This window comes from Lynx rufus, unplaced genomic scaffold, assembly GCF_022079265.1.
Source record: "Lynx rufus isolate CCGP_SWC_20201006 ecotype Redwood Valley unplaced genomic scaffold, mLynRuf1.p SCAF_30, whole genome shotgun sequence".
Taxonomy (NCBI): Eukaryota; Metazoa; Chordata; class Mammalia; order Carnivora; family Felidae; genus Lynx; species Lynx rufus.
The window spans coordinates 3,619,992-3,646,890 of NW_025814846.1; the positions used below are offsets into that span (position 1 = coordinate 3,619,992).

At 47.4% G+C, this 26,899-nt stretch overlaps 1 protein-coding gene across 4 annotated transcripts in view; it reads right to left on the bottom strand.

Annotated features, from left to right (window-relative positions):
* Nucleotides 1-20,657, bottom strand: part of STARD8 (StAR related lipid transfer domain containing 8) — a 37,929-nt gene extending 17,272 nt beyond the window's left edge. The window contains exons 1-2 of one of the 4 annotated variants that reach the window (XM_047092547.1): nucleotides 20,504-20,657; nucleotides 4,603-4,845 (exon numbers count right to left, since the gene is read on the bottom strand). In XM_047092547.1, the coding sequence (XP_046948503.1) occupies nucleotides 4,603-4,825 (223 nt within the window). In that variant the 5' untranslated portion in view covers nucleotides 4,826-4,845; nucleotides 20,504-20,657. Of the gene's footprint in view, nucleotides 1-4,602; nucleotides 4,846-8,019; nucleotides 8,073-20,503 lie in introns of those variants that run through there. The other 3 variants (XM_047092545.1, XM_047092548.1, XM_047092546.1) reach the window with 3 other exon arrangements.
* Nucleotides 20,658-26,899: the final 6,242 nt, after the last annotated feature.

Below are 26,899 nucleotides of genomic sequence, written 5' to 3' on the forward strand. Positions count from 1 at the left end.
ATGCTCTCCAGCTCCATCCATGTCATTGCAAATGGTAAGATTTCATTCTTTTTGATCACTAATATTCCATTGTGTGTGTGTGTGTACACTATACACACACACACACACACCACATCTTTACCCATTCATCAATTGATGGACATGGGCTACTTCCATAACTTGGCTATTATAAACAATGCTGCCATAAACAGAGGGGTGCACATATTCCTTTGAATTAGTGTTTTTGTATTCTTTAGGTAAATAGTAGTGCATTTGCTGGATCATGGGGTAGTTCTATTTTTAACTTTTTGAGGAAACTTCATACGGTTTTCCAGAGTGGCTGCACCAGTGGCTGCATTCCAACACTGCACGAGGGTCCTTCTTTCTCCACATCCTCACCAACACCTGTTGTTTCTGATATTGTTGATTTTAGCCATTCTGACCAGTGTGAGGTGATATCTCATTATAGTTTTGATTTGTATTTCCCTGATAGTAAGTGATGATGAGCATATTTTCATGCATCTGTTGGCCATCTGTATGTCTTCTTTGGAGAAATGTCTTTTCATGTGAGACCCTGACCTTTTAATTTCCTTTACAGCTCTCTCTTTCCCATTTCATTATGCCACTTGCCCTCAGAGGCCAGGTAAACAAAGGGCTTAGACTCAAAGGAACAAACTCCAGGTCCCCAAACTTTTTTTTGACCTCCTGATGTAGTGGAGTAACAAGCTTGAGTTGAAATCCTAGTGCTGTCAGTCACTAGCTCTCGGACCTTGGCAAGTTGTTTAACCTCTGTAAGACTCAGTTTCCCCCACTGTAAAATGGATGGAATTGTGTCTACCTGTAATAGCTACTGAGAGCATTAAATAAAATACTGGAGAGTGGAAAAATACCCTAACACATAGTACAAGTACTCCCAACTAACTGAAGGGTCCCAAGAAAGAACAACAAACAGGAGAAAGAGGCCCAGCTAGCATTCCCTTCTGGGTCTAGAAAGTGGCTACATCCCAGCGAAGGCAGTCCTGAGAGGAAAATACATTATAATCCAGGCCTATCTCAAGAAACAAGAAAAATCCCAAATATAAAATCTAACAGCACACCTAAAGGAAATAGAAGCAGAACAGCAAAGACACCCCAAACCCAGCAGAAGAAGAGAAATAATACAGATCAGAGCAGAAATAAAAAATATAGAATCTAAAAAAACTGTAGAGCAGATCAAAGAAACCAAGAGTTGGTTTTTTGAAAAAATATACAAAATTGATAAACCTCTAGCCAGGCTTCTCAAGAAGAAAAGAGAGATGGCCCAAATACATAAGATCATGAATGAAAATGGAATTATTACAACCAATCCCTCAGAAATACAAGCAATTATCAGGGACTACTATGAAAAATTATATGCCAACAATCTGGACAACCTGGAAGAAAAGGACAAATTCCTAAACACCCACACACTCCCAAAACTCAAACAGGAAGAAATAGAAAGCTTGAACAGACCCATAACCAGCAAAGAAATTGAATCAGTTATCAAAAATCTCCCAACAAATAAGAGTCCAGGACCAGATGGCTTCCCAGGGAAATTCTACCAGACATTTAAAGCAGAAATAATACCTATCCTTCTCAAGCTATTCCAAAAAATAGAAAGGGAGGGAAAACTTCCAGACTCATTCTATGAAGCCAGCATTACTTTGATTCCTAAACCAGACAGAGACCCAGTAAAAAAAGAGAACTACAGGCCAATATCCCTGATGAATACGGATGCAAAAATTCTCAATAAGATACTAGCAAATTGAATTCAACAGCATATAAAAAGAATTATTCACCATGATCAAGTGGGATTCATTCGTGGGCTGCAGGGTTGGTTCGACATTTGCAAATCAATCAATGTGATACATCACATTAATAAAAGAAAAGAAAAGAACCATATGATCCTGTCAATCAATGCAGAAAAAGCATTTGACAAAATCAGCATCCTTTCTTAATAAAAACCTTCAAGAAAGTTGGGATAGAAGGAACTTACTTAAACATCATAAAAGCCATTTATGAAAAGCGCACAGCTAATATCATCCTCAATGGGGAAAAGCTGAGAGCTTTTTCCCTGAGATCAGGAACACGACAGGGATGTCCACTCTCACCGTTGTTGTTTAACATAGTGTTGGAAGTTCTAGCATCAGCAATCACACAACAAAAGGAAATCAAAGGCATCCAAATTGGCAAAGATGATTTCAAGCTTTCACTCTTTGCAGATGACATGATATCATAAATGGAAAATCCAACAGACTCCACCAAAAGTCTGCTAGAACTGATACATGAATTTAGCAAAGTCGCAGGATACAAAATCAATGTACAGAAATCAGTTGCCTTCTTATACACTAATAATGAAGCAACAGAAAGACAAAGAAACTGATCCCATTCACAATTGCACCAAGAAGCATAAAATACCTAGGAATAAATCTAACCAAAGATGTAAAAGATCTGTATACTGAAAACTATAGAAAGCTTATGAAGGAAATTGAAGAAGATATAAAGAAATGGAAAAACATTCCGTGCTCGTGGATTGGAAGAATAAATATTGTTAAAATGTCAATACTACCCAAAGTTATCTACACATTCAATGCAATCCCAATCAAGATTGCAATAGCATTCTTCTCAAAGCTAGAACAAGCAATCCTAAAATTCATATGGAACCACAAAAGGCCCCGAATAGCCAAAGTAATTTTGAAGAAGAAGACCAAAGCAGGAGGCATCACAATCCCAGACTTTAGCCTCTACTACAAAGCTGTCATCATCAAGACAGCATGGAATTGGCACAAAAACAGACACATAGACCAATGGAATAGAATAGAAACCCCAGAACTAGACTCACAAAAATATGGCCAACTAATCTTTGACAAAGCAGGAAAGAATATCCAATGGAAAAAAGACAGTCTCTTTAACAAATGGTGCTGGGAGAACTGGACAGCAACATGCAGAAGGATGAAACTAGACCACTTTCTTACACCATTCACAAAAACAAACTCAAAATGGATAAAGAAACTGAATGTGAGACAGGAAACCATCAAAACCCTAGAGGAGAAAGCAGGCAAAAACCTCTCTGATCTCAGCCGTAGCAATCTCTTACTTGACACATCTCCAAAGGCAAGGGAATTAAAAGCAAAAATGAACAATTGGGACCTCATGAAGATAAAAAGCTTCTGCACTGCAAAGGAAACAATCAACAAAACTAGAAGGCAACCAACGGAATGGGAAAAGATATTTGCAAATGACATATTGGACAAAGGGCTAGTATCCAAAATCTATAAAGAGCTCACCAAACTCCACACCCGGAAAACAAATAATCCAGTGAAGAAATGGGCAGAAAACATGAATAGACACTTCTCTAAAGAAGACATCCACATGGCCAACAGGCACATGAAAAGATGCTCAACGTCGCTCCTCATCAGGGAAATACAAATCAAAAGCACACTCAGATATTACCTCACGCCAGTCAGAGTGGCCAAAATGAACAAATCAGGAGACTATAGATGCTGGAGAGGATGTGGATAAACAGGAACCCTCTTGCACTGTTGCTGGGAATGCAAATTGGTGCAGCCACTCTGGAAAGCAGTGTGGAGGTTCCTCAAAAAATTAAAAATAGATCTACCCTATGACCCAGCAATAGCACTGCTAGGAATTTACCCAAGGGATACAGGAGGACTGATGCATAGGGACACTTGTACCCCAATGTTTATAGCAGCACTCTCAGCAATAGCCAAGTTATGGAAAGAGCCTAAATGTCCATCAACTGATGAATGGATAAAGAAATTGTGGTTTATATACGCAATGGAATACTACATGGCAATGAGAAAGAATGAAATCTGGCCTTTTGTAGCAACGTGGATGGAACTGGAGAGTGTGATGCTAAGTGAAATAAGTCATACAGAGAAAGACAGATACCATATGTTTTCACTCTTATGTGGATCCTGAGAAACTTAACAGAAGTCCGGGGGGGAGGGGAAGGAAAGAAAAAAAAAGGTTAGAGAGGGAGAGAGCCAAAGCATAAGAGACTCTTAAAAAGTTGAGAACAAACTGAGGGTAGATGGGGAGGTGGGAGGGAGGGGAGGGTGGGTGATGGGTACTGAGGAGGGCACCTTTTGGGGATGAGCACTGAGTGTTGTATGGAAACCAATTTAACGATAAATTTGATATTAAAAAAATAAAAACAAAACAAAACAAAAAGAAAGTGGCTGCATCCACATCACTGTCAAAATTGCAGCCAAATGGCTCCAGGAAGTGACGTTAGTTAGGAGGCAGAAGTTTCAAAGAGGCCACAATAGCTCCAAAAGACAAAGGATCCAAGTAGTTTGAAGCAGGGTTATGGGATGAATCCCCAGAAAGTACTCCCTGGCAGGAATCTGGAGAATGTAATGGGTTATTACCCAACAGGATGTCAGGGACACTGGCTCCTAACAATATACCACCTCATGGAGGGCTGGGAGGCCCTGAGGCTCCCTCCCAAATGGAGCAAAGATATATGTCTTGGTGATTAAGGGCTGAGCTAAAGTGCTTTGCTTTCATCCCTCCCACACATCCCAGCCTGTTGAGGCTGGGGCCAGGAGTGACCACTCATCCCCAGTAGAGTCCACTCACCTGCGGTTGGGGCCCAGGTGTCCTGGACTGAGGACTGCCTTACATGCCTCGTGGGGAGAGTAACACCAGGCAGGCTGAGGCGAGTGATGTGGGAATGTCTGTGACCCCTAGTCCTGTTTCTATGTCCAGATGTGCAGATTTCAGCAGTTTCACTATATTCTGCAGGCCATGCTTTGGTCAAGGCTAGGTTGATATGCTGGGACAGGTCAGGGATGTCACTCATCTGGCACAAGCTCGATTTCACTGAGATTTAAAAAAAAAATTTTTTTAATGTTTCTTTATTTTTGAGAGACAGAGACAGAGCATGATCAGGGGAGGGGCAGAGAGAGAAGGAGACACAAAATCCGAAGCAGCCTGAGATGTCAGCACAGAACCCGATCCAGGGCTCAAGCTCAGGAACTGTGAGATAATGACCTGAGCCGAAATTGGACGCTCAACCAACTGAGCCACCCAGGCGCCCCAGGTTTCCACTGAGATTTAAGCCCAGACTCTTTCCCTGGGGAGGGTCCCAGCTGATCTGAGCCATAAAAGTTTGGAAAAAGGGCATACTCGAAAGCTCCAACATCAAATCGGGCCTCAAGGCCATACCCACGAGTCTCCTGGAGGGAGTGTCAAAGAAACATTGCTGAGCAGCAATGGATGATTTCAGAGGCCAATGACAGGATGTGCACCTACTAATATAGGCCATGCACCAGGGATCCTCTTAGCACAGGGTTTTTTTTTTTTTTCTATTCAGAGAAGGATGGAATGAGGAGAAAAGCAGGGCTTTTCTTCTTGAGAAATGCTATATGAACAAGAGTAGAGTTTATGCGCTCGGGAAAGGGGCAGCAACATCCCCACTGAGGAAATGCAATAATGTTCAAAGATGATAACTGAGTTGAAGAAAGAGCTTTTTACAATCAAGCTGGCTCCCCTACCTGCTGCCTAAGTCATTTTAGGCAACTTGCTTCATTCCGTAAGCTTTGGATTTTGATCTATACAGCAAGGACTAACAACTTTCCTGCTTACTTCCACAGCTACTGTGTGGATTTGGTCAGCTTTTTCCTGGTTTTGAAAGTGACTATATGAAAGCTATCATTAGTGCTACTTTTGTTAAGGCTACTTGAACTTGGCCTCTCTCTCCTGAAACTAATATTACACTATATGTTAACTAACTGGAATTTAAATAAAACCTTAAAATAAAACTACTTGAACTTGGTATTCACAAATTCAGTCTCTAAGGCTCAGTTCAGATTGTGTCCTAGTTTTAAAACAGTAAGAATGAGCTAGGAGAAAAAGAAAAGGCAACTGGCAACTAAGCTGAGGGAGGTCAGGCTGCACCCAGCCGATACACCAACCTGACCCTCTTCATGCCACACTTGGGGGACTTTCGCATTGTGGTCACTCTGGGCCGTGAGAGAGCCACTTGAACCCCACTTCTGCCTGCGCTTCCCCAACCCAAAAGCCAGCTCAGACATAGGTACCAGGTAAGACTCAGGGCCCAGGATAAGCAATGGGTGGATGTCACAGAGGCCCCACATCAAAGGATCCTTGTCCTGCTGAAGCAGTACTCTCTCAACTTGGACTGCACATTATAATCTGGGATCTTTTAAAAATTCCAGTGCCTGGGCCCCCATCATGACCAAATTAAATTAGAATCTCTGGGAACAGGGGTGGTTAGTTTTCATTTGTTTTTGAGAGCTTTCCAGATGATTCTAAAGTGTAGGCAATATAAAGTGTAGGCCTTAAACAAACATGGCCAGCTAAAAAGCCACAACATAGGTCTCTGGAAAGATTCTAGCCAGAGGCCAGACTCGGGCCCATTCTAATCACTGGTCCATGTTCTCTCAGCCAGAGTGAAGGAGCAAGAAAGCAATGAGCTTATGGTAAGACAGGGGAGGGCATACCTATGGGTATATGTGAAGGTAATTTATTCAAACAGAGGACCAGCAATTGTGTTGATTTCCTTTACCTTACTTTGTTTCCTATTTGGAAAGGCATCTCCTTCACGGCCCTCACCGTAGAGGGAGTGTCTCCAAAATAAGGTCTGGCATCATCATGGTCTTTCTCACCTTTAATGAGCACAGGAGGAAAAGCCACCATTGTGAAGGAGTGGAGAAAGATCTGGGATGCCACTGTGTGATGACCCAAGTGTCTAAGGTGGACTTTGTGAGATAAAGCTGGTATTCAAGGTAGGCAGAGGGGCCCCCTACCACTCCAGGCCCTGCTGCTAGGTCCTGGCAAAAGGCTTCTCAGATTGTTTCTCTTGGTTGATGCAAGGCCCTTTCTCTTTGCCCATCTCCATTACTAGAGAGGGATCCTGCTTAAGGAAGAGATGTTGGCTTTGTGGCAGATGGCTTGGATCTCACTTGGCCCCAGGCAGCTATTACCAGCTCCTTTCACCCTCTCATAAGGATACATCTAAGGAGCCCAGGCCACAAGAAGTATGCCCACCCAGTCTTGATCCTTGGATCCCTCAGAAGTGGATCTTCATTCAAATTTTCACAAATGCTGCAACAGGTGACTGTCTGGCTATGCCCCCTCTCTCCCTGAGGGACAGTGGGAGGGGAGCCTTCACAAGGGCTCATAATAACAGCTATCATGAATTTGAAGACTGCCAAGATTTGCCCCTTCCTGACCTTGGAAGGGAGATTCAGGGGAGTCTGCAATACCCTGTCCACTAGGAGACTGGGTACACTCGTTGTCTCCCTGCTACTACTGCTCTTAGCTGTAATTACAATTCTTACTAGATTCTTACAGGGGAGGGACACAAATGGAGGAAAAGAGACAAGACCAAAATAGCTCTCATCCTACATTCTAAACCTCACAGGAGGGGTGCCATGGTAAGGGCTGTTGGATTTCAAGCAACTAGCTTGGCTGTGCTAGTCACTGGCTGGCCTCTGGCTTGTTAGGTCACAGGCAGAACTCGGGGCTCCTACTACACCTGTTTGGATGCCAGCCTCAATCTCAGCCAGAGCTACAGCTGGATGCCAAGCTCCTGCGCCCACACATGCAACACTTTTGGAGTCTCCCTGTCAGAACTGAGGCACCACCAAGGCACACAGCCCAGGAAGGGACAATACCATGGGACTGGGTGGCAACATTAGTGAAGCCACTGAATCTTGCTGGCTAGTGGCAAGCTCACATGTGTGGCTCTCCATTCTAATACCCCTTTATCCTTAACACTCCATGTCCACACCAAAGCCATTAGGCCTCAGGGATTCTCAACCAGAGACAATGTTATGCCCCAGGGGACCTATGGAAATATCTAGAAACATTTTTGGCCATCACAACTGGGGAGGGATGTTATTAGCATCTATTGAGTAGAGGCCAGGGATGCCGCTAAACATGCTACACCACACAGGACAGTCCCCACAACAAAAGAACGGTTGACTCCAGACCTGAAATGTGAAACTATGAGGGTCAGCTCCACCTTACCTGGGATCCTCTAGCACTTCCAGGTATTCCCATCCTTCCTTGGGGATATCCTGAGGGATGAGGCAAATAATGGATACATGATTCAGTGGCGTCCCTGGTCTGTGGACCCTGTTAATCCTTCGTAGGCAGAGTTGGGTCAGCCACAGACAGGTGGCAGTTCTAGTTTGGAGTTTTTATAAATATGGAAGTCATGCATGAAACCCCCAACCATACACCTCTTCCCATAGAAGCTGTAGCCGGAGATCTGGTATGCAGCTTTAAGCAAGGGAGGCTCATGAGGGCCTTGTGGCTAAATCAGACCTCTGGCCTGCTGGGGCTGCTTGAAAATTTGGGTCCAGTCTGTGGCCTCCTGAACTGGCACTTGATACAGCAGGGTTAAAGCAGGCAGCTGACATTCTTGCTTAGCCCAGGGCTTCTCTGTGACAGTGAAGGTCAAAGCTGTCACCTGCTTTGTTGCAGTCACTCCATTAGCTTTCTTGCCTCCAGGGGATCCTGCCCCCAACCCAGTCCCCAAGTGCTCTGACAAGGTCATGGTGACAAGGAAAGACATGTGTTTTAATAAGTCATGTACTACTCCATCACCTCCAGTTCCCAGCCTGGAGGCAAGAGCTGCCAGCCTAACTGGTCTGGGGCAGATGTTAGACCAGTGGAAACTGCTCTCCATTATGGTATGGGTGGAAAGATTATTGGATTTAAGGCCAGGAGAACTACATTCTAGCCCCAACTATACTAGGAACTTGTTGGGTGACCTTGGGCAAGCCACCAACACTCTCTGGGCTACAGTTTCCCCATCTTCTAATAGCCACTCACCAAATCTAGACCCAGAGCAAGGGTGTGTGTGATTAGCAGTGGCTGGTTCAGTATAGGGAGCTTTCCTCCTCCTGCACATTCTCTTCTGGGAGACTCCAGTGAGGGTCTTCGGTGAAGACCAAGACCAAACTCATCTTCCCCTCCCAACCTGGCTTTCTCTCCAGATTTTCTACCTCCAAAGGCACCAAACACCCAGGTTTGAAACACTAGCCATCCTATTCTGTCCTTTCTTGGCTCATGTATTTAGTCACCAAGTTCTATCAACTTTTCCATCAGGTGGTCACGGTTTCCCATGCCCAACCGTGCTCTAGGTTCTCATGTCTAGATTACTTAAGCCCTCCAAGTTCCCAGGCTCTAGTCTCTCCTTTCAACAGATTGTCCTGCCAGCTTCTTCTTACAAGAGCCAAGCTTTGACCTGGCCACTCTCCTACTCTGCAACCTAGCAGGCTTCCCACTGCCCACAGCCCAGGGTAGATACCAGACTGTCTTCCACCTAGCACTTGAGACCTTCTACACTCTAGACCCAGCCTGACTTGAAGCTGAAAATTCCTATTATGCATCAGGATGGATGCATCCTATGAAATCTTCCTTCCCTGACCTCTCACTAACTCCCTACCACCCAATGGTTCATTTAAATTAAATGACCTTCTACACATTTCCATTACCTTCTCAGCAGCACATGAGACTATCTCCCCCATTCAACTGGAGTTCAACTGGGTCTTATTGGTCTCAGTATCTCCACTGCAGTGTAATCAGAGCTACAGAATGTTCAGGCAACACCCAGACAGGAAGTCCTGCTTTCCAACTAAACAGTGTGCGAACCTATGACTCCACCCATTCCTCTGGAATCACTATAGCAGAGACACAGAACTGAGGACACACCTGCAACTCAGCCAACTAGATGACTAGCAGAACACCTTGCTCCAGTGCAGAAGCCACAGGAACAGGAACCAAGGCCCAGAGGTATAAAAATGGAAAATAACCTCTACGTGAGGGTGAAGGCATTCTGACCTCAAGGAATACTCAGCTCTTCCATCCCAAGCTCCTATGAAGGCATCCAAGCCCACTTAAGAAGGGACATGCGCCATCTCCTGCTTCCTCTCTTGGCCTGCAAAGTCTTGGCATGCACCCATTTTGACCTTGTGCCACCACTTCTACATCCCAACCCCACCCCCCTTGCCTACTTCCTTTTCCTTTTGCTGGGGCCAAATATAAACTCCTGGGCAGGAAATGCCTTGAAGGAGCCTGGCCCCACCCTAAGATCCAGAGAAAATTGTCTCTTATAGGAAGAAAAAATTGGCCTGAGAGAAGTAGCCTCTTCAAGAGGGGTTTGTTCTCCCTCTGGAAGCCAGGGGACACAGGCCTCCCTGGAGACCTGAAGCCAAAGGGAGGGCTGTGATTCTGAACATAAAGGAGAAGGCAGGGGCCTTGGCTTTGTGGGTAGGGGGTGACAACATGCATATTTAGGTCATATGGGGTGAAGGGAAGGAGAATCCACAATGGTGGCCTAACAGCTGTGTAAAGTCTAGAAACATAGAGGTTTTGGGTTACAGAGGGAAGACTAACAGGCTAGCAATCTGAGAATGTGGCTTTTAGTCTTGACTCTGCTACTTCTTAATTGTGGTTGTGTTCATTATTGATAACAATATTTACAATAGTGAATGTAATTATTAATAATAATTAATATGAAACACTAATATTTACTGAGCACCTACTATGTGCCAGGTCCTGAGCTAAGGACTTTACACAGATCACATTGGGCAAGACCTAACTTCCTTGTGCTTCAGTGTTCTCATCTGTAAAATAGGGATATGATTATAGCACTGACAACATGAGGTTTCTGCAAGTATAAAATGAGATAATAATAACAACAGCCAAAGGGTACAGAGTCATTGTTACGTTCCAGGCCTAGGTACTTTTTATATGGTTTATATCAATGAATCTTCAAAACACCCCTGTGGGGTAAGTGCTATATTTCTATTTGACAGATTGAGAAAACTGAGGCCCAGAGATAGCTAGTGACTTGCCCAAAGTCAGCAGCTAGGAAGTGGTGTGTCAAGATGCAAATCCAGGCAGTCTAGTTACAGAGTCTTCCAAGTCCACCAAGTTAGAATATTCTTCATTAAACAGGAGAAATCATGTTGGCCATAGATACAAAAAACATATACTAGGATTTTTGTAGTATGAACCCTTGGCCTGAAGTAACTTCCCATCAGCAGAGAAGACATTTGACCATCCCACATCTCATTTGGTCCCCATGACAGCCCTGTCCAAAGCAGGCCTACTGCACAAATGGGGAATCTGAGGCTACAATAGGTCAACTGGCTTCTATTGTACTACAGATGGGGGCCAGGAGCCTGCCTAGATGACCATAGCCATCCTATTAATCTGTTCCCATGTCGGTCTCCCTAGGCTCTCCCCTCCAAATTCACTCCTACTTGGCTGTGCACTTATTCAATCAGTATTACCTGAATAGTTAGTTGGTGCTAACCACTATGCTAGGCACCAAGGTCTAAAACCGAACAAAAGCCAAACTCTCCTGGAGTACCTGGCCAGAGCTGCTACCAGGCCCATACTTCCCAAGGAGGCAGAAACTAAGATGGGCTGTCCTTTGAAGCATTACCTGGAGCTGGTTGGGTGGTAAGATAGCATAGAATAAGCTCAAAAGCAATGGAGCTGACAGCAACAGTTACAGCCTGGGGGATGGAAGTCTGTAGCACCCAAGGGCCCTGAGGTGGGAACACTGTGGGGGGTGGCTAGAACTTCTGGGCAAAAGCTTACCCCTCCACATTCCCAATACCAGCATGGGCCACACCAGCTGGAAGGGGTCAAAAAGTTAATCCAGCCAGCCTCCTGCTTGCCCCTAACTACCCACACCTTCTAAAAATATTTTTTCTAATGTTTATTTTTGAGAGAGAGAGGTAGAGCATGAACAGGGGAGGGGCACAGAGAGAGGGAGACACAGAATCAGAAGCAGGCCCCAGGCTCCCAACGGCCAGCACAGAGCCTGATGCATGGCTGAAACCCATGAACCATGAGATCATGACCTGAGCCAGAGTCAGACACCCAACCAACTGAGCCACCCAGGTGCCCCAACCACCCACACCTTCTAAATAATGAAATCTGGTTGTCAAGAGGGCTCATTATAATGTCTCTTTTGTCCTGGGGTGCCTGGGTGGCTCAGTCGGTTGAGCATCTGACTTCAGCTCAGGTCATGATCTCGCGGTCTGTAAGTTCATGCCCTACATCGGGCGCTGAGATGACAGCTCAGAGCCTGGAGCCCGCTTCAGATTGTGTCTCCCTCTCTCTCTGCTCTTCCCTTGCTCACACTCTATCTCTCTCCCTCTCTCAAAAATAAATAAACATTACAAAAATTTAATGTTTCCCCAGTGCTGGAAGGTGCTAATCAGGCAGACCTACTGCTCTCAGAACCACCTCCCTAACCTTCTCCTGCACACCCTCCCCCAACTGTGCAGCTCTGCTATAGAGCGTCAATACCCAGCCCTTTGATTTTCTCTCCTCTCCATCTGTCCACCTTGGTGGGGAGGGGGCAGGCAAGGACCTAGGGACTGTCTGCCCAGGAGTGACTGATCACTGGTGGGTACAATAAGCTGTCAGGGGCAGAAGGAAGGCCCAAGTCTCAGCTCTTGCCTCCTGGCCAGGCACCTGGGAAACGGAGAAGAAGCATGGCACTGTTGCTAAGGGTGTGAGTGGTAGAGTCAGCCTGCTTGGATCCTGATCTCAGCTCCATCATTCCCTAGCTACGGGACCTTGAGTAACTTCTTCATTTAACCTCTTCTTGCCTCTGTTTCTTCATACGTAAAGTGGGGATGATGATAGCAGCACCTACCTTACAGAATTATCCTGAGAGCTAAATAAGGTCAAATGTGCCAAGACCTCAGAAGAATTTACTATTATTATTGGTGGTATCAGGGTTACTAAAACCTGTTGCAGTGCCACAAATGCCACTAAAGGAGGCCAGAGGGAGGGATCCCTAAGCGTGCGCTCTACCACTGAGCTACACCCCCTTCTAAGGGAGGGATCCCTATAGGTGGGTATGGCCAAGGAATGCTTTTCTGGGGAAGGTGGAATCTGAAGTGACAGAAAAATCCAGATGTAATGCCTAGGGGGCAGCATGTTTGAGCACCGCACTTCCCCAGGTCATTGAAAAACAGCAAAGTTGGGGCGCCTGGGTGGCTTAGTCAGTTAAGCGTCCGACTTCAGCTCAGGTCATGATCTCACTGTCCGTGAGTTCGAGCCCCGCGTCAGGCTCTGTGCTGACCGCTCAGACCCTGCAGCCTGTTTCAGATTCTGTGTCTCCCTCTCTTTCTGCCCCTCCCCTGTTCATGCTCTGTCTCTCCCTGTCTCAAAAATAAATAAACGATAAAAAAAAACAGCAAAGTGACGAGGTGGCAGAAAGTACTACTAAACAATAATAATAGTGAGATTTCTTTTTGTATTATGGGATTTAATACTCAGCAACCCCATGAGGTAGCTACATATCTCCATTTCATAGCTGACAAAATGGAGGCTCACAGAGGTTAAGTAATTTGCCCAAAGTCACCCAGTGCTGTTTATACCAGAGCCCCTGCTCCCCACCATGACACTTTCCTGCCTCAAGCTCCATGTATACAAATCAGCATGAGTTTTGCTTCATCTCCAGTCTGTCTCCTTTCCCACAAGCCCCTCTACAAATGTTGTTCCGATTTAGAAAGCCCTGCTCAGGTAGGGGCTGCTCAGGCCAGATGTCTGGGGCCAAGCTCTTCCCAAGCTCCATGCTCCTAGCCCCAGCCTGACTTGACCTCAGCCTGAAGCAGAAAAGCTGGCTGCAAGTGCATGTCTCACACCTCAGACAGGCCAGCCTTTGGCCAGCCCAGATAAAGGACAGGAAATCCTTGGCCACCTCCCCTGGAGATTGTTCCCTCTACCATGGGAACAGAGTTGCAGCCTGGGCAGAGGTTCCTCTGTGGTGAGGAAGCTGTTGAGTCAGCCCCAGATGCCTTGGCTGCCGGGTGTGGTTTAGGGGAAACAGGGACTGCTGAATAGGAGGAGACCTGGGTTCTAAATCCTCCCTCCTTGGAGACCATGCCCTTCCCCTTTCTGGGCCACAGGCACATATCAACAAGGATCACACTGCTTATCTTACTGGGCTGCTCTAAGAACAGAATGGAATCACAGAAGTGAAAGTGCCTTGGAAATGGAAAGAAATGGGAAGACTTGTTGTTGTCATAATCATCAATTGCAGAAGAGGAATGGCTGAGTTGGTATTTCTCCCTGTCCGATTCACCCTTCTAGGCCCTACTGTGGGCATGGCTCATACTCATTTCCGGGTTCAGTGCTCCTTAAAATATCCCCTTCCCCCCACCTCCACCAGCTCAAGGGAAGAAAGCAAGTGGCAGGAAAACAGGATATACTGGCAGCCCCCACAGAGTACACTGCAGTCAACTGGTCAGAGTAAGTACCTCCTCTCACTAGGCTTGCCCTCTGCTACGAGGACAACAAGAAGAAAGCTCTAGCCTCCAATGGCTCCCCAGTCATGATAACTGGCTGGACCTGACCAACAAACAAATCAGAGAGCTGTATGGGGTGCTCAGACCCAGGACTCTGGGGATTCACCTGTTAGTCACCAGAAAAAGATGATAGAGAAATCTTATAGAAAAGTTCAGGCTAGAAATAGAAAGAGGAGAGTGGCCATTTCCCATTCCCAGGGCCACAAATAGTAGCATGTGCAAAAGGCAGTAACGAGGCTGGGAAGGGGACTTGCCCCAAGTACCTGGAGGAGTACTTGGAGGAACTGAGGCTGTTTGTCCTAGAGAAGATGCAGGAGGACTTGGATTCCAACCTCAGACCCCTGAAAGTCAGAGAGGACAGTGGCTAGGTGGTCCCAGGGGGCAGAGCTGGGATCCAGCATTATAGAAGCCACAGAGATACAGAGTTCAATCCAACATAAGCAAACACTTTTGGATAGTCCATGAATGAAAGCAACTGCTTTAAACATTGTGCTCCCATGTACTGAAAATGGGGGAACAAGAGCTGCACAAATACTTGGCGGGAAGATCTAGGTTCATAAGGAGAGTTGGACCTCTAAAGGCCCTTGTCCCCTGAGCTCTGTCTGCTTCCTACCTCTGGGGTATTATGGGAGAAAGCATAAAGGTGACTGGGGCCGGCTAAGCCCTTGGCCACTTGCCATAGAGACCCGGGATCCCAGGAACACCTTAGGTTGGCACTACCCAGGGAGAGCAGGTCATTCATTAACTTGTGGCAGAATGGGTCAGAGGGTAGCCACTTGGAACAGACACATACATGGGGAGGGGGCTCGAGAGCAAACTGTACAAAAGCCCATGCTCAAGGAAAACCCAAGCTCTGGCAGTTCAAGGCCTGGTCAGCCCAAAGTGACCAGCCAACTGGGAATATTTAGTGACCAGGCCTGGAAGAATTTAAAGCCAATTGACTTTTGCCTTGTGGATAAGCAAAAGGTTTTGACTGGGCATGCATAATTTTACAGGTGGAATGGACCCTGAAAGACCATTGAGTCCATGCCACTTGCCCTGATGATTCTAAAGATGTGGAAACTGAGGCACAGAGAAAGCAATGTCTTCTCTAAAGTCACTCATGTAGAGGTAGCTACAGAGAGGCACAACCAGAAGCCAGGTTTCCTGACTCTATAGTAGGCTTACATGGTTCACTAAATGTCGGTTCCTTTTCTTCTCACTGAAACTGCAGAAAACTGCTTGTGGTCCAGAGCTTTCCAAACTGGACCTGGCCTGAGCCTTCCCAACTCCCACTGCTTGTCAAGATACAGGCTCTTGAAGGAAGGTCTCCTCCTCCACTATGGAGGCCTCAGCCTTACAGCAGCAGCGTGGCTGACAGTTCATGTCCTTGCCTTGTACGCGGGGACCCACAGCTATACTCAAAAGAAACACACGCACATAGCCCCACTAACGGGGAAGATCCTTTGGGTGGACATTTCTCGCTCTTTCAAATTGACATTAGGGGCTCAGGTGCTCCTGGAAACATCCCCAGCCCCTTCTGACTCTGATGCCTAAAAATCCCCCTTACCCCAACTGCCCATCTGAATCCCTATCAACTCAACTCCCTGACTCTCTCAGTACCACCCAAATGAATGTGTGTCCTTCAGCAATGTGAATAACAACTTCTGTTTGCCCAAACGAAAACAGAGGGGCAGATGTTTAATTGGCCCTGGAAGTTCCTGTGAAGGAATGTTTGTTAATGTCCTCTTGGGGGAAGTGAGGGTTAAGATGGGATCCCCTCAAGGCCTGGGGTGGACAGGGAGTTAGTTAATGGCCATCCCCAGAGGTGACTTTTCAAGGTGGTTATTATGTGGCTCAATCATTAACCAAGCAGTGGCAGGACCCCAGGCTTGTTGGAAAGGAGCCACTCCTTTCCCAAGGACAGCCCAAGAGCAGGAGGCTGCAGCCAGGGAGAGCACTCATGGGGTCTTTCTGTCCCTTTCACAGCCTGCTCTGGGGCATTAGGAAGAGAGACCTGGATGAGGGAAGCTGTCCCTCAGCTCCACATGGGGTGGAGGAGGGCTGGTCCGGATGTGGAGGAAGTCAGCACACCCTTACTGGGGTGGAGGGAAAAAGGAGACAGTGAGGGTTTTTATCATGAATGAGAGAGGAAGCTCCAAGCTGGGCCTTGGTGATTAGATGACAAGCTGGGAAAGACGCTCATCCTGAATGCATCCTGTTTTGCTCCAAAGTGGCCTCAGGGGAGAGGGGAGGGGCCAGGAGGAAAGAAGCCTCCCAGGAATTCTCCCAGGCCTGCTGACCTCAAGTTCCTGGGTGGCCCTGGAACTGGGGAAGCAAGTGGGAGAGTTTACCCCATTTACTGCTAGAGAAGCAAGGCACAAAGTTTCCACAAGAAGATTCCACAAGTCAGCCTCTGTAGCTGCAGCCCCAGAGACTGTGGCCAAGTGCTATAAAATGAGGCGCTAGGGCTCCCTAATTGACTTTCCCTGGGCCTCTCTTCAAAGGTTCAGCTCAAATGTCACTGCCTTGCCTCGTCAGCCACCTTCCCCTCAGTCAAAACCAATGGCTCCCTAGTCAGGCCCGCCAGGGCAAAACAGTCCCCTCAACAATTGGAAATATGAACACTGTCAGGATATTTGACGATATTAAGGGGCTGTTTTAGATGTGCTAATGGTACAGTGGTATTTTTTATGAATCCTTATCTTTTAGAGATATATACTAGACTACTTACATATAAATTGATAAGATGCTTTGGATTTGTTTCAAAATAACAAGAAAGAAGGTAAGGAGGTGGAAGTGTTAATAGGCAAGATTGGTGATGGGCTAATGGCTGTTGCAGTTGAGTGATGAGTACATGGGGCCTCATTACACTAATCATCTCTACTTTTATATATGTTTGAAAGTCTTTGTAATAGTCTTTTAAAAAGTTCTCACTGAAGTAAAGACTTAGTATGACATACTCATTATTTATGCCAGTAACCCCCAAACTAGATGGTAATTCCCTGAAGGTGAAGGTTACATTCTTTGTCCTCTACAAGACCAAGCCAAGACTGAACTTATTGACTAATAATTTGTATAGCACTTGGTAGTTTACAAAGCACTTAGCCATGGATCCCCTCACTGAATCCAGTGAAGTGCAAAGAGTGGGGAGAACCCAAGAGTCTGACAGGTCACGAATGGAACAGCAGAGCTTGGATTTAAACCTCATATATTCAGGGGCACCTGGGTGGCTCAGTCGAGCGTCTGACTTCAGCTCAGGTCATGATTTCATGGTTGGTGAGTTTGAGCCCCGCATCTGGCTCTGTGCTGACAGCTCAGAGCCTGGAGCCTGGTTCGGATTCTGTGTCTCCCTCTCTCTCTGCCCTCCCCCACTTACACTCTGTCTCTCTCTCAAAAAAATAAATACATAAACACTAAAAAAAATTTAAACTTCACACATCCAGCTCTCAGTCCCCTGTGTTTTGCCCCATACCTCCCTGGACCCCTGAGGGTCTGAGGAACTTAACATCCAGTTCTACAGTCCCTGAGAGTTGGGGTAAACAGGGACAGCAATTGTCCACAGGGACAATTGTGTACATGTGAGTTCCCAAGGTGGAAGGCTGGGAAAGAGGAGACTCAACACACAAACACAGCATTTCAGACTTGTGACAGACTGATTCAAGGACTGGTCCTCACTCCTCATATACACACAAACCAAGATTTCAAGTCACAGGTGAGAAAAGCCTTAATAAAACACTTGACACCAGCAACTGTGTGCCCAGCCCTGTGCCCAACTACTTTGTTTAGGGTTGCAGGATAGGGGAGTTCACACTTCTTATCCTAGAGCCCTTGCATTTTTGAGATCTCTTATCTCTATTTTATCTGATAACAGATTTGAGATCTCTTATCTCTATTTTATCTGATAACAGCCCCCCAAGAGCCCAGGGCCCTGACACTTGATCTTACCCAAACTTGAGGCCCAAAGAATAAGTTCTACTTTATTCAAGCCAGAGGCAATTCCTTCTTCCAGCCAGAGACCCCTTGCCCCACCTTCTTGAGAAAAGTGGGGGCACAGTCTGCTTTTGTTAGGACTGCCATCCATTGAACCTGAACTTTTTCCATGGCTAGAACAGGAAGCTCCAAGAGAGTCCTAGCAGAAAAGCACAGGCAGCTGCAACAGCACCCAGATTAGAGACTCCATCCTCTCCTCCCTTTGGAATCTTCTTGCTTTTGTATTGTTGCTGGTATTCCTATACCAGGCTCCAGGGGCCCTCTGCTCCCTCTCCAATCCCTATCCCTAAGAATAGAATTTTAAAACTTCAAGAAGGCAGAGTGGGTCAAAGTTCAGGCCTCTTTGTGCCACTTTCTTTGCTCCTATGCTCAAACTCTGGAGGTGTGCTTTAATAAGGAAGGCCCTTCCATTGGCCCTGCCCAACTCATGCTCCACTCTGCAGCAGTCACTCAAGATACACAGCTTCTTTGTGCACCTTCTGCCCCTCTTCATGCTCTAAACACCTCCAGATATCTCTCAACAATGTCTCCCCCCACCAGATGGGGGAGGGGAGCTGCAGATGCACAGGGAGGTTTAGCATACTTCCTGAAGAGTTGCTTAAGAGGTGAACAGAAGGCAAGCGAAGAGGGGAAACAGGACTCTATCTATGTGGTGTTTTCTAGCCCTGGTTACAGGGGTCCAGGGAGCAGAAATTCTAAACCCTAACCCTGGAACAAAACTGGACAAAGACTAAACCCTGAAAATCAGGATCAAGCCCAGAATGTCCACTGATATGGTAGCTGTAGTTTTAGGGTAAAAGAACCACCAACACCCAACACCATCATAACCATCACACTCTTACCCACTTGCTCCGTCAACCATTCATAAACCACCTGCAGCCACGACTCCTTCCTTATGCCCTTGGACACTCTGCCTTCCCATACCCAGATAGAAACTGTCTCTTCTTTATTCCAGACAGATGGAAGTGTGGAGAAAATTCAGAGAGCAATAAGACAAGATGGTGGGTGGTGACAGCAACCCCTAGAATGGAGACGGGAACAGGTCTCACAGTAGGAGTCAGGGTTTGAAAATAGCCCTGGTGTGATTCATCACCCTCTCCTCCTGGGTGGGCAGACCTGGGTGCTCCAAGTGGGATAGAAACAAGCCAGGCTTCTCCAGCCCAACTTCTGTAGTCCCGGCTCTGAGTTGGCCCCACATTCAGTCTGGCTGTTGTCCTGCTCACCCTTCCCACCACTACTAGTTACAGGGGGCTTGGCTGCATATCTCCACAAAGATTTCCATCTGAATAGTTCCTGTCACCCCAAGCATCTCAAAGACAACCTTTCACCATGTGACAAGTCACCAAATGTCATGGAAGAGACTGGCCCTTGCAATACTAAAATGCAGCCCACCACCTGAAGTGCAGTTGAAAACACTGTGGCCCCCAGAAGTAGCATGACTCACCTAAGGTCACATGAATTAGTGGCTGAACCCCAGTTTCCTGAGTTCTAATACAGTGCTTAAGTTTACAGAGTCTTGGAGGAAGAGAAATGGAGAAAACCCCAGCCTAACTAATTTGAAAATCCCAAAAACTTCCATTAAAAGACCTTTCGTGAGAGCATCTGTAATCCAAACCCATTTTGGATTTCATGGGGAAACTCGGCCCTGAAAGATGCGACTTCTCCTAAGGTTTTCACTTGATCCCCACAGCTACCTTAACTACCAGGAAAGTCTGGAGCATTTCTCAGAAGGGAGGACAGTGGCCAAGGGGAAAGCCCATAGGGCCGGACTGGGGCTTTCTGGAAATGCCCTCAAAAGCAGAGGAAGGAAAAGGGTAGGCGAAGTGGCGCAGAGCCCAAAGGCCTACCACCCCTGCTTGGTTCCAGTTCCCCTCCAAAGCCCCACAGCTACGCCTTCGGACTCTGGCCAGGCCCTGGATAACAGGCAGAAAACCTCCTTCTACTACCAGACTTCCCTGGGGGAGAAGCGCTGCCAGCCGGCTCAGGGGGTCCCCCAGTTTCGGCGACTCCAACCCCAAATCCCAGGGCGGAAGGTGGCTGGGCTTGCTTCCTCCGCCCCTCCTGTGTGTGCCGCCCAGCCGAACCGCTAGGAGCGGGGGCCGGGCCAGAGCGCTCCCGAGACTAGGCCGGGCAAGGGGGCCCAGGAGGCCCTGCTGGTCCAGATTTCTCCCTGCCGTCGCCCCAGCTCCTACCTGGAGGCCGCGTCCACCGCTTTGGTTCAAGACCCTGCCAGTGCGCAGGACGTGAGTTCAGGAGGGACTGCTCCGTCCGGGGCACGCGCGGAGCCTCGGGTCGGGCGTGGGTAATGGTGCCAGCCAGAAAGAGCGGCTGCCGCAGCTGCTTAGCTGTTGTCAATCTGAAGCCACTTTCGGCGCAGGTGGGGAGGGAACGGCAGCGAGTTGGGCTGCAGGGACGCCCCGCCCACCTACACGACCTTCGACCAATGAGGCCGCAGTCCGGCCCACCGGACTCCCCCGAAAGTCGCCCAAATTGTGGTGGGCGGGGCTCTGCCTTCTAGCTCTTCCAATATCCTCGCCGCTGCCTCTTCCTCAGGTCACACCGCTAGTGAGGAGGGGGTAGGCGGGGAGCAGTCAAGCCAGAGCTAGCGACTGAAGGTGAAAGACAGAGTTGGCCAGGCGCACAGATTATTTATTGGGCTCTGAATGTGCCTGGTACCATATGGGGGACTTAAATACATGTGCCATGTAGACGTGAAGATTCAGTGGCTTGCTGAGGATAATTTATGGGGATTTCATAGAAGACAACTTCAGTGAGATCTCTGATTAGTACGGACAATCAAGAGAGAATCTTGGACATTAAATATGTGAGCAGGAAGTTGCCATTCCCACCTTGCTCAGGCCCCAGCATTCTGCAACTTTCCCACTACCCCAGCTCTCTGCCTCAAGTCCAAACACTACCCCCGCGGGGAAATGCATGGAAAACTTGGAGTATATGCATTAATCATGGCAGACGAGGGCTCCCAAGAGTGTATCAGCAAGTACCATCAGAGAGTTGGTTTAAATTCAGTAAGAAACAGAGTGTTAAGATTTGATCTCTCTCTTGCCTTTCCTCACAAAGGTCCAATACATGTTCACAACCATGATTTCACTGTTGAATTGAGGACTCCTATTAGCTGCGATCTGGAGTACTCAAGGTGCCATGCCATCCAACTACCATCCTCCACATTTACAAATACAGAAACTGGGAAGAGAATACTCGCTCATCTTGACCAACCAAATCCATAGCAGGGATAATACCTGCACATGGGTTATTTTCTCCATACCTAACAGGTAGAAAGCAGGCTCCACATCCATCTAATTTGTTTGCCAAAGTACCAAAACAGATGAAAGCAAAAATTCATGTTTCTTGGGACAGCAACTTTCTTAAGGTCACCCAGGCAATGGCAAAGACAGACATAGCCCCAGGTGTCCCCCTCCTGTCTGGTCTTCAGACTCATTAGAATTCTTCCACCTTACTTACCTACTGGCCTTGATGAGAATCAGAGGAGAAATAATGAAGCAAGGCTACCTCCAGTGTGCACCCCTCCTTTCCTCTCAATGGCAAGACTGGAGCTGGCACTTTAAGATGAGTCATGTACCTGTGGGTCTTGGAGTTCTGTACAACAGAACTCACTTCTTGAAACAAAATCCCATCCAGAGTCAGGAACCACTATGATGGGTGGGAAGGTAGAAGACCTCCTTTCTGAGGCTGTGCTGTTATGTTTGTATGCATCCCTAAAGCTCTGAGTTGGAGCCAAACTTATCTTGCTTCTGGAAAATGCTAAAAGGATATCCTATAGCTTTCCTAAGGGCATGAAACCACGTCAGAGCCAATTCCATCCACCTCATGGCACCAAGCACAGTGTCTACAGTAGTTTCTCAGTAATGTTTGCTAATGGATGAATGAATGTTGAAAGATATTCAAGGGACAACCATGAAGAAATTATATTCATATAGATAATGACCAAACCCCACTTACCTTTTAGTAGATTCATTTAACTAAATCAGATATGATGGGTCCTGAGACATCCAGTTCTTTTTTTTTTTTAAGGTAATCAAACCAGAAAACTAAAAAAGGGAAAACTACAGAAAGTACAAAAACTACAAAAAGAGCAAGTGCTACAAATAAGTAGAACAAGAGCTTCACATGCCTGGCATAGAGCATGTGTGTACTCAATAAAAATATCTGTCAAATGACTAAGTGAACACAATAGCCAGAGAAAGCTATAATCCTAATATTTGCCATGTACCTTGTGACATTGTAGAATGGCCCAAGCAATAAATAAATAGAAATGCATTTTTTAATGTTTATTTATTTTTGAAAGACAGAGACAGAGCACGAGCAGGGGAGGGGCAGATAGAGGCACACACACACAGAATCTGAAGCAGGCTCCACACTCTGAACTGTCAGCACAGAGCCTGACATGGGGCTCAAACTCATTAACTGTGAGATCATGAACTAAGCAGAAGTCAGATGCTCAACCGACTGAGCCACCCAGGTGCCCCCCCGCAATCAATCAATCAATCAATAGTCCAAACAATGTCTAGACTGTTTCTTTGGGTCTTTCTTGATCTCCTTCTCTTAACCCATGAGCTTCAGAAAGACAAGAACTCAACCTCTTTAGAAGGAGATAGCTCACTCTCTTCAATTCTTGCTCCCTGATCTACTTCCGTGCTCTGACCTAAACCAGAGTCTTACATGGAACAAATATACAATAATGGTGCCTGGAACAGATGAAGAAATAGTAACTTTCGATAATCTCCTTTCTGGGTTGCATCTGGAGTGGCTCTGGTGATAACTGGACCCTTTAGGTCCTGGGTGTCCCTTTCCCACACACCCCCACTATTTACTGACTGTGTGTCATATAGTGCTGCTGCTGCTGCTTGCTGCTGCTACCTTGGATGCCAGCTCAGGCATTAAGCAGGGAAATGTAGAGTGCATGAGGGCAGGCTGAGAGCAGGTGGAAAAGCCGTGGGTACATGTATGCATTTCCATGCCCTATACGTGGGGTTTCCATATTTCTACCACTATGAAAGCCCAGCTATGCCATACAAAGAGCAGTATGATGGATTCTGGAGCCATACAGCCTAAGAACAAAGCCCGGTTCTGGTAGGTATTTTCCAACTTTCTGTGCCTCAGTTTCCTCACCTGTAAAGTGTGGATGATAATCACAGTCCTGACCTTATGTGGCTGTTGAGTGGATCCACTGGGCTAAAGCACACTTAGAATGGTGGCTAGTACATAATAAGTGATCCTAAGTGTTAGATTAATGGTGACAGAGGCACTGAGAAATGGAAAAAGCCCTGGATCAGAAAGTAGGAGATTTGGGTCTACTCCCAGTTCTACCATTTTCTGGCTGTCACTAAGGGGGAAGTCATTGCACCACTAACCATCAGTTTCTCGGCCTGTAAAATGAGAGTAGAGCATAATCCCTAGCAGGCAAAATTAAAACAATGGATGTGAGGATGTACTGTAAAGGGCAGGTGACAGGATAGCACTGAAGGTGTTTGACAGCTCAGCTTTTTTCCAAGGCCAATCATTCCTTTTTCTTCCAGGAGAAGGCAGAGACAAACTCCATATGCTGTTACTGTGGGCCTCACTCCAAGACACTTAGGTCCCAATAAGTGCCTATCTGGACTTATAACAGCCCCCATACTCCTCCCTGCCTAGAAATGGGGATTCCTCAAGCTGTTGCAGCCACTCTGGAATGGCTGAGGGCAATGAAACAGGCCCTTCCACTACTCTTCTCCATGGAGCTAAAGGAGCAGCAGCAAATCCAGGGACCTGAGCTGAGAAGAAAAAAGGGGAGTAGGAACCATGGGGGGAAAATGAATTACACTTGGACCAGCCCCGCACAGCACATGACCATGGATGTCCTCACACTTGCACACACATTCCTGCATGCCTCATCAAAAGCCCACCAGTCAATCCTGGGAGGGTCAAGGCCTGCTTTCCAAAGATTTGGGGGTCCCCACCCAATTTCATGAAAGGGGGATACTGATCAGACTCCCACAACATGAGATAGTTACAGCTCATTAAAAAAAGTCCTCAGGAGCCATGCCATGGCAGAGGGGTTTGCACTAAGAGGGGCAGCCAGAGCAGAGCCAATGTGGGGAGAAGGGGATTTGGTAGTGGGAGGGGACTGAAAAGGTGAGGAGCACACAGGCACCTCACTGTGCATTGTCAAGTGGGAGTGAAGGCACAGAGCTATGTCCAGAAAAGCACAAAGACTCCCTCTCAGCCCACAGCCCAGGAGACCACTCTGGCTGTGCCCACCCCACACTCCAGAGTACCCTGAAATGGGGAGCTCTCTGCTGGGCTGAGAGCCCTGGGCTGGCTGTCAGGAGAGCTGGAGTACAGGCCAGCAGAGTTTCAGAGATCACTTACTCTCTCTGCCCCCCCACCCCCCGCCCAGCTCCAAGCTATGACCCAGATGCATTTATTTCCTCTCCTGGAACTACTGAAAGGAGTGTTTGGTGCTACTCATGATGGACCTCCACATACTTGGACTAGGAAGCTGGAGGGGGAGAACCCAGGCCCACTCAGTCTCTGCCCCTCACTCTTCCCTCAATACCCAACACTCTGTCCCCATCCCTCCAACAGTCACTAGGCAAAGTGTCAGTTGATGGAGAGCTGGCCCCCAGAATCTAACACAACAGACCCACTGAGCCATGACAGTGTGGTGGGTCCCATTTCACACCAGGATGGCTGGCTTTACTGGTCAGTCTCAAAGGGGCTGGAGGTTTTCTGCTGCAGGCAGATGGAGCACACCCACCATTCCCTCAGGGAATGCCTCAGTTCAAACAAATAGACGGGGGTCACCCTGGGCTGAGCAGTTGGTGAATCTGGCACAGACACCCAGAGCAGGATGTCCACTCCCACCCTCCCACTTCATTCCTGCCCTTCAGAGAACAGTCATAGTGTGGTGAGGAGAGATGAGCAAAAGCAAGTCAACTTCTAACACAAATCCCCTCGCCTTGCCTCAATCCCATGCACCTACAAACACCTGAGGCCAGAGGAACCTTCCATGTACCCCTCAATAGTCCCCCCTACCTGACTTTGTTTCAGCCCTTGAGCTTTCTCCTTCCTGGCTAGGCTCAGTTTCCTCATCTGGAAAACAGGACTGTTTTCTTGAGTACCCTCTTTCCGTAGCATTCTCTTCTTCTGCAAGCTTTTCTGTGTGTTCCTATAGGGGTGAGGTTCCCAGAAGCCCACCATCCATGCAGCTTCTGAAGAAGAAGGGAGTGTTGGGGGTGTGACAGCCCTCTGAGGATGAGGAGAAAGAGCAGAGGAAAGTGAGAAAAAGGAAGGAGGAAAGCTGATGTGAAAGGCAGAGAAAGAAGGGAGCAGGTGCTGAGACCAAACAAGCCCAGAAGTCTAGAAACCTGGCCCCCACCTCCAGCACTGCCTCCAGCTCACCTAGTGGCAGTGGACACACAGAGCCTCTGAAAAGAGTTCAGGATCCTGCCTCCTTTCCTGGGACTTTTCCACATGTCCCTCAGGGGAAGCAGCTCTCAAGACAAAACTGAAAGGGTAAAGAGGAGATGGAGTAGGATGAAAGGCAAGGGCTCTTCCTTCCTACCCACAGGCTACCCATCAGTCCACCATGGCCTGACCTCATGTTGCCACCAGATATAGTGTCCACAAAGTGGGACAGCTGCTGGTGGGAGGTGGGGGATGGGGATTAGCTTTCACAGGCCTGCCCAGAGCCTGGCCCAGCCCAACCCTGTGATTATGAGTCTCTAGGACTTGGTAATTTCAATTCAAGCAGACAGAGCCATCCTCTGGCCACCCACCCTGTCTATTTTCCGTGAAGAATACCCTCAGAGGCTCCTGGATGACATCAGAGAGGATACAGGATGTGTGGTGAGGCTCGAGGGCCACTCAGCTAAGGGTCTGGGCTCTTGTAACCCCTCTCAGTGTGCCCTTCTCCAAACACAGCTTCCCCCTTCTGCAATCCTACACACACACACATACACACACACATGCACACATGCACACACATTCTAACTAAATAAAAACTCTGAGCTGATCTTCAACCAGGGCCAGGGCTTCCCTACACATACACAGCAACCCATCAGTCAACATGGGCACCCAGGCACTAATGGGGGGGGGTGCTGGAGCAGAGAACAGAGAAAGTAGGCCCAACAGCTAGGGTGCCTGTCTTCTGGAGCTCCCATGCCAATGGAAGAGGCAACAGCAGCCCCCAGATAGAGAATACCCAACTCAGGCAGGTGGGCAGCCAGGTCACATCCCAGAGATCAAGGAGAGAGGGGACAACCAGGCTCCCAGGTTGGACACCTGATATCTCTGGATCAACAGACCTCCAGGAAACACCAGGGAAGTAGCTTCTGGGCCCCACCCCCACCAAGGTTCCTGCATCAGGGTCCAGGACACTGCAACTCTGGCTTCTACCCTGCTTTTACCACTGAGGAGCTGTGTGACTTGGCTGAGAGCCTTGACCCCTCTGGGCCTCAGAGTCCACATATGTACAATCAGAGAGTTTGCTCTGAGGATTTCTGTGGGCCCTGTCCTGTAAATGTGTTCATGTTCCATGACAAACCCATTTCAAGAAACTCGACCCAGTT